At 36.2% G+C, this 8,162-nt stretch overlaps 1 protein-coding gene across 1 annotated transcript; it reads left to right on the top strand.

The window, feature by feature from the left end:
- Positions 1-236: 236 nt before the first annotated feature.
- On the top strand, positions 237-5,426 carry LOC110919299 (probable receptor-like serine/threonine-protein kinase At5g57670). The gene is made up of 10 exons (XM_022163575.2): positions 237-679; positions 751-848; positions 918-1,155; positions 1,384-2,022; positions 3,127-3,375; positions 3,462-3,622; positions 3,783-3,862; positions 3,989-4,136; positions 4,215-4,364; positions 4,896-5,426. The coding sequence occupies exons 1-10, from the start codon at positions 532-534 to the stop codon at positions 5,178-5,180; spliced, it is 2,196 nt and encodes a 731-aa protein (XP_022019267.1). The 5' UTR covers positions 237-531; the 3' UTR covers positions 5,181-5,426.
- Positions 5,427-8,162: the final 2,736 nt, after the last annotated feature.

The following is an 8,162-nucleotide window of genomic DNA, read 5'->3' on the forward strand; positions in this document are numbered from 1 at the left end:
TTGAGCATAGTTTACCACTTTGACATGACACACTCTCATTGGTTAATTTTTTAGTTTGTCACTCTCAAGTATTTAACCACTCCTCACACCCTAATAAAAAAAAAAAAACATTTGACTTGTGTTATTATTATTTTATAATTTATAATAATATAATACACGTGTTCTAATCTAAAAGTCTTGATAAGCTTTCTTACATAAGCACCTATATACATTTATGTATATATCTTTAATTTTTTAATGATAAAGTTGCAATATTATATGAAAACATTTTCCTCATTTTCTTTAGCAGCCCAAATCTTCATTAAATACATGTACATACTAAATTATTATTCTCATATTATTCAACGGCAAAAAATAATAGTGGGTGGAACCAACAACCCAACTTGCTTGATTAAACCCTCTTCCTCCATCCCTTGAATAAACCAAACCAACCACACATTCTCTCTTTCTCTCTCTCTCCCTCTACTACCAGATGACAAAAAACCCACTATCCACCACCACCACCAAAATCCCAGTACAATTGCTACTAACATGAGTCAATCAGAGCTCGCCGGAGTTCGTACAGTTGTTGTTGGAGTAAAATTGGATTCAGAGAGCAGAGAATTACTCACGTGGGCGTTGGTCAAAGCTGCTCATGTTGGTGATCGAGTCATTGCGCTTCATGTTTTGACAAATAATGGTAATAATAAGTGTGCTTAATTTGTAATGTGTGGTTTCTAGGGTTTATGCTAATAATAGTAATTTGTTAAGGGATTTTGGATGCTGATGGGAAATCATCACTGCTGTCTCTTGTGAAAGCCTTTGACTCTATTCTGGCTGTTTATGAAGGGTTTTGTAACCTAAAGCAGGTAAATTTTTTCTTTAATTTGGGGTGGGGGTTTGTTGATGGAAATTGAAGTGGGTTTGTTTGCTTGCAGGTGGATCTTAAATTGAAGATCTGTAGAGGTGATTCAGTTAGAAAGATTATTGTTAGAGAGGTGAAATCTTATGGTGCTGATGAGGTTATTGTTGGGACTGCAAGAACACATCATGCCATGAAGTCATCGGCTTCGGTAGCAAAGTATTGTGCTCGAAAGCTTTCCAAGAATTGTTCGGTGATTGCTGTAAATAATGGCAAAGTTGTGTTTCATAGGGACTCGCCATCTAATGTCAAAGGTGAGTGAAAACTCCCGCAAAATTTGCTTAATGTCAAATCAGGGGGGCGATCTTTACTATTACGTGCAGTTTAAAGTATGTTACATTTTACACGCAGCGAATAGGCTTTTTTTGTAAAAAAAAAAAAATAATAATAATAAAGTAAAATCAGTCAAATCAAAAGGGGTGCACTGCGTTTAGCCAACCTTTTTTGTTTTTTAATTAACACTGAAATTGGGTGTTTTGCAGGGAGTTCATATCATCATAGAAACAGATTATTGAATGTGTTCCATAAATCATTAAGCTTGAATCCCAAATTACTGAAAAATGGAAATGAAGAAAATAAATGCAGTCAAATTGATTGCTGCAAGAAATTGGATCTAGCTTCTGTAAAAACCAAATCTACAAGTGGTCAGAAGAAATACAGATGTTCGATTTGTTCTCCGGATTCAGTTCTTCCAAGCACAACTTGTGTTCTTGAGGAGACCGATGACGGTGATGATGACAATCTAATGGCTTTAGTACCTGTACAAAATCTTGAATCTTCTAGAGACTTGCCTGAACTGACACCTGGTTGGCCGTTACTTCGTCGAGCCATTACTTCGAATAGACTTTCTTCTGATAGATCGCCAGCCCGTAAGATCTCCGTGGTCCAATGGGCTATGAGGTTGCCCTCTAGAAACCAGTTATTGATTACAAACTCAGATTCGAGTGATGACATAAAAGACAGATCCTTAAACGGAGCAATCGTTGTTCATGGTGATGAATGTCAATCTGATTCAGTAAGTTTACCAGAAGAATTAGAGGGCCTTCACGAGAAATACTCGAGTAGTTGTAGATTGTTTAAGTTTCAAGAACTTGCAGCAGCAACTATGAACTTCAATCCTGGTTTGTTCCTTTCATTGTGTTTATTATTCACTTTATTATTGCTCCTTTTGCATAGGTAATAAGATACTATGCTTCATTTCTAATTCTAGAAACAAAGTATGAAAAATCTTTAAAATAGCACAAATAATAAATAAATAAAAAGATTTGATTTTTTTTGGGGTTACCACCATTATAAAAAAAAAAAAAAAAAAAAAAACAGTGTAATTTTGTATATCTTACGAAAAAGTCACTCAACCTAATTCTGGTATATTAAAGTCACTCAACATGTACAAAATACACCTCAAAATCACTAAAATAGTTGTATGTTAAAGCCCCTAAATTTGTCTAAAACTTACATACCTTTGATTTTTTTAAATAATCACTTGTTTACTCTTAATTTGGCTAAAAGTAAGATGGGGTATTTTATTATTATTATTATTATTATTATTATTATTATTATTATTATTATTATTATTATTATTATTATTATTATTATTATTATTATTATTATTATTATTATTATTATTATTATTAATTTTTTTTTTTTTTTTTTTTTTGTAAAATTGTTGAATGTCAGTTTAATCAAATGTTAATCAATTTAAGAGTTAACAAGTCATGAGATTAAAAAAATTGAAAATTACATACATATTAGACAAGTTTAAGAACTTTAATATCCCAAAATTAAGTTGAGTTCTTTTTCATGAAACTTTATTGGTTTTTAGTATATTAAGTTATTGGTTTTTAGTATATTAGGTTATTAACTTTTTTTCTGCAAAAATAAGTAATTTTGGCTGCCAGTTTACCATGTATATTTTTTTTTCTTTTACTGGGATTTTTTGTTTTTCTTTGTTATTATTCAAATAAAAGTTATATTTCCAAAGTATAAAAAAAAAATCCTTAGAAATAGAAAAAAACTGACCTGCTAAAATATTTACAAAAATTTGGAAGTTTGTTTCTGTTTTGTAGAATTCTCATAGTTGGTTGCTAGAATTATGAATCGGCCCATAGGATAAAAAAACCCTGATATTATATGAATTTTACGTTTCCTTAAGCAATTATTTGATTGAATTTCAGACAATATATGAATTTACGGTTTCCTTATGCAATTATTTGATTGAATTTCAGACAATATAATCGGTAAAGGAGGGAACAGTGAGGTGTACAAAGGTAGTCTTCCTGATGGACGGGAACTCGCTGTTAAAATCTTAAAGACTTCTGAAGACGCACTGAAAGAATTTGTGTTAGAAATCGAGATTATTACTGCTTTACATCATGAAAATATTATTTCACTTTTTGGGTTTTGTTTTGAAGATAACAAACTCCTTTTGGTTTATGATCTTCTGTCAAGAGGAAGTCTCGAGGATAATTTGCATGGTATGCTCGTTTATCATGTCATTCACATGTTAATTTTTCATTTTTGTGTTGATTTTTTCTCATGTTAATTATTTTGGTTAAATTAGGGGACAAAAAAGGTACCAAATTTGGATGGAGTGAACGATATAAAGTTGCTACGGGTGTAGCTGAAGCACTCGTTTATCTTCACAGTAAATGCGAAAAACCCGTGATCCACAGGGATGTTAAATCATCAAACATCTTGTTATCTGATGATTTTGAGCCACAGGTGATCCATCTTGATATTTATTTGCATTAATAGGGTGATTATGTGAAAATAACCCAAACCCGTTTAGAATAAAGTCAAACCCACGAGTTTTGTGTTAAAATTTTCACTCCCTACTTTGTAATGGATTTTAAGTTGACCGTGTTGTTATTGCTTATTTCAGCTCTCTGATTTCGGTCTTGCTAAATGGGCTACACCAACCGGACTGCAAATAACCTCTAATAATGTTGCTGGCACATTCGGGTTTGCATCTTCAATTCCAACTTTCAATTTTTGTGTTAAAAACTTTCTATAAAGTTCCTCCATTCTTATCTCTAGATTATATGAATATGAAAGTGGCTTAATTGGATATGAACTTATACAATGCAGTTATTTGGCTCCTGAGTATTTTACGCACGGAAAAGTTACGGAGAAAATTGATGTGTATGCATTTGGTGTTGTGCTTCTTGAGCTTCTTACCGGAAGGAAGCCGATAAGCAATGGACATCCAAAGGGTGAAGAGAGTTTGGTTATGTGGGTATGTAACTCAAATACGCTTTTCTTTTTAATCTTCAGTTGTTTTTATGTTAAAAGAGACAAATTTGTTCGTGTTTAGGCAAAGCCAATTCTGAATAGCGGGAAATTTTCAAGTTTGTTGGACCCCATTTTGGGTGTTGACTATGATGTTGACCAAATGGAGTGCATGGCTCTTGCTGCTATGCTTTGTATCAGACGTGTACCTAGGGCTCGGCCCCAAATCACCATTGTGAGTCTTTTGTTCTGCTCAATGTTTTGTCCTAAAGTTGGTAAACGGGTGGGTCATGTGGGTTTTAGTACCAGTCCAAAGTCCGGGCCATGTGTACCGAATCTAGGGGTTTCAATTTTTCACATTACGAGAAACACGCCATGAAAAATAATCATGTTTGGGCTGTTGTATCCTACCCGTTTAGTAAACGGTTTGTGTTACCTGTTTAATACTTTTATTTAACAAGTCGACCCGCCAACCCGCTTAACTCATTAATTACAACCCACCAACTTGATTAACATGGTTACAACTTGATTACCACCCGCAACCCGTCACATTTAGATATGGGTTAAATGCTTTGTGTTGAGGTTACACGATTTTAAGTGTGTCAGTGACAGGGTTGATGTTTTTGACACGAATAAATATGTGAGTTGTGTTCGGGTTGTGAACAATTCAACCTGGCAGCCCACCAAGGTGACATGATTGACACCGTTGGTACTGATAGTAATTTATCAACTCGAGTTGAATTGAATTGAGTTCCTCCTCTGGCAGATTCTCAAACTGCTTAAAGGTGAAATGGAGGTGACAAAATGGGCCCGGCAAGAACTCGACTCAATAGTTGCGTCAGATTCAAGACTACAGATCACCAACATACCGGAAGAAACAGACGGGGGGTTGGAAGATGACGGGCTTTCAGAGTCGAATCTAAGGTCACATCTGAACCTGGCATTGCTTGATATCGAAGACTCGTCACTTTCCATGAGTAGCATCGAGGAAAGCATCTCGATAGAGGAATACCTTAGAGGCCGATGGAGCCGATCATCGAGCTTCGATTAGTATGTATGTAAATAAATAAATATGGTATTCCAGGATGGAGCCATTGGATTGTTGTTGATGTGTGTGGGGGTGGATGAGAGGTTGTTTGGTGGTGGTGTTAGACTTAGACCTCCTCCTCCTCCTCCTCCTTGTCAGTTAAAATTAAAAACTGAACCTCAATCACAGTGGGCTTTTTCCTTTTTTCTTTTGTGTTTTGGGTTGGCTTTTTAGGCTAATAAAATAAAATCTGATTTTGTGGTGTTTTAAGACTTGGGGTTTTGCTAAATGTATTTCCCCTCTATTTTTATCAATCTATACGCCCTTTTATCATCAATCAATGAAATGAAGGTACAAGTATATAGAAACACATTTAGCTCACGAATATGTATAGTTACTAAGGGGACTTGGGGTGGTGCATGTATTTGTGCGTGATGGAATCTTCCACGCGTGATGAAATGAGAAAGCCCGCCGCCACCATACAACTTCAACGCGTGATTTCTTCAATGCGTGATGATGTTTATGTTGTGAGGGCAATTGTTGGGTGTGGTGGTGAGTGATGACCATTGCCACTAAAAAAGGTTGTGAGTGATGAAATAATGGTTGATGACATGACGAAACTTGATTGGGTGTTTTGAGTGATGAGTGATGACTATCCCACCCCCTAAGTCTACCTATAGTGGGGCGCGAAGAGTGGGTTTTTTTGGGCCATAACGCCCCATAGCGCCCGCACACCGCGACGTGCGGCGTTATGGGGCAAAAAGAAGGGGGGGGGGGGGCGCCATGCATTTCGCGGTGTTATGGAGGTTCTTTTCAAAGTTTTGACCAATCACAAAAAAGCAAGGTTTTTTATAATTAATTAATAAAATTGAAAATTAATAATTAGGTAATGATGAGTATGGGCTTTGTGACTACGGGCTCTAGTGATATAACGTCCCATAAAACCCCTGTGTAACGTGGCATGACACATGTCGCATAATACCCCACAAGAGACTTTATGACTACGGATGACCTAATTAGACTTTATTTTGATTCAATCGTAGGAATTGTTATTTCTTTTATCATTAGCATTTATTTATATAATTTTCTTTTTGAGTATTTGGAAATTGTTGTGGGTGATAGTGGGTGGGCTACATCATAGGGAGGTGGAGGAATATATATCGAGCATGTCTGTATCTGCTAAAAGGATTTATGTAATTTTATATAATTTTGTTTTGCTTTATTGATGAATTAATTGATTTATATATTAACTCACATTAAAGGTGTCAAACTCTTCATTGCATTATAGCCTAGTGATATCTTTTAGATAAAATAAGCTTTAGAAATCATTAGGTTCTAGATTCAATTCACATAAGAAGTTTTTATTTTTTTTCAGATTTATTGGGTTTTCTTCTGAAACTGGTGTATAAGCATTATTGCCTAATGGAGATATATATGATCGGATGGTTTCGTTAGTGTCACAACGATACTCCAGTGATCTGCCAGTGATCCAAATTTGTTGTTCAAAAAAATATATTAAAGATGTCAAACTCTACCTTCAACACATTTAGAACCGTGTAAGGCAAGTCAAAATGATTTGCTAGGTTATAATCAATTTGTAAGGGTACAAGTGGCATCACGCGGGTGCCTTGCGGGTGACACTGGTATTACATGTACACTCTCACATGCATCTCGGCTATGGGTGGGTGGGTAGGGGTTAAGGGTAAAGGTTACCAATACAGGTTGTTGGTTTTTGGAGGATTCATCCGTTGGGATGTTCAAGGGAAGAAGCTACGGTAGTTTCGAACACCACCCCTAGTAACTGTTGTTGGGGGTAGCTCAAGCCTCAATAATATGACTAAAACACATAACAACCTAAAAGGTTAAACGGTTAAAATGTCACACCCTCAAAATCCACACGCGGAGTATTACCGCGAGGCGTGTGACGACCAGGATCTTAGCCACTAATTATTTTGAACGGATTAGTTATTGTTATAAACATTAGCATAATTAGTGACCTAATTTAAATTTTTCAAAACATAGTTTTAAGTTCACAGCGGAAAGGGGAAGAAAACGCATCATAATTGAAACCACAAGTTTATTATCATGTTACTTACGAACCACGCACTCCATCCAATTGCAACGTCCGTCCAGAGCTGTATCGAGTAACCTGCAATGCATGCAGTAGAGTGTCAACATAACGTTGGCGAGTTCACGAGTTTAGAGTTTTCCAGTTTTAATTCCAAAAACTTGTTTTAACCAGTTAATTTATCCGTTTATACATGCCATGGGGAGCTACCCCATAAGTAAGCGACTAAACTGTTTTTCCAATACCGAATACTAGGTGACCGTACGTTTCCGCAGTGCCCCGTTTGTCAATGTTCTATCGTCATTGACGGTTTGCTAGAGTACATTAGTTCACGATCGATCCTCTACAGGCACGGTGTGAGGCTGGTAAGACCTAAATAGCGCTATCAACTAATAACCCGTTCGCCTGGCCCCGGCGACTAATCGGTATTAAGTAGTAGGGACTTGAGTGATAGAGTTTCGTTTAGTGTTGCTCGTTGCATTCCGTATAAACAGTAATTAACTAAGAGTCCCATTTAAGGGGAGAAAATAGGTTTGTATCCCTCACAGGGGATAGTGTTGTTACCCGTATCCCACACAAGGAGATAGAAATACCGAATCCCTCACAAGGAGATAGTAAGCAATTCCAAACCAGGAAAAGTTGTTTTGTTCCGTTTCCCAACCACCGGGAACGCATGCTTTAAGTAAAAAGTAGTGAACTCACCTTTGCTTTGCTCGGTTGACAATTTACTCGTGTTACGTTGGTCAACCATACCCTATTATGGTTATTAAATATTTATTAGGTTCTCATGCAAGAAAATGCCACGTACAAACTACACGTATCTAACACATAGCACGTAAGTCATACTGGCATATACGTTATTGGGCCTATCCTAACACATGAGCAGTTAAATAGTAGCAGCACAAAGTCCAGTTAAGCAATGGAAATTAACACACAGT

Source organism: Helianthus annuus, chromosome 2, assembly GCF_002127325.2.
Source record: "Helianthus annuus cultivar XRQ/B chromosome 2, HanXRQr2.0-SUNRISE, whole genome shotgun sequence".
Classification (NCBI taxonomy): domain Eukaryota; kingdom Viridiplantae; phylum Streptophyta; class Magnoliopsida; order Asterales; family Asteraceae; genus Helianthus; species Helianthus annuus.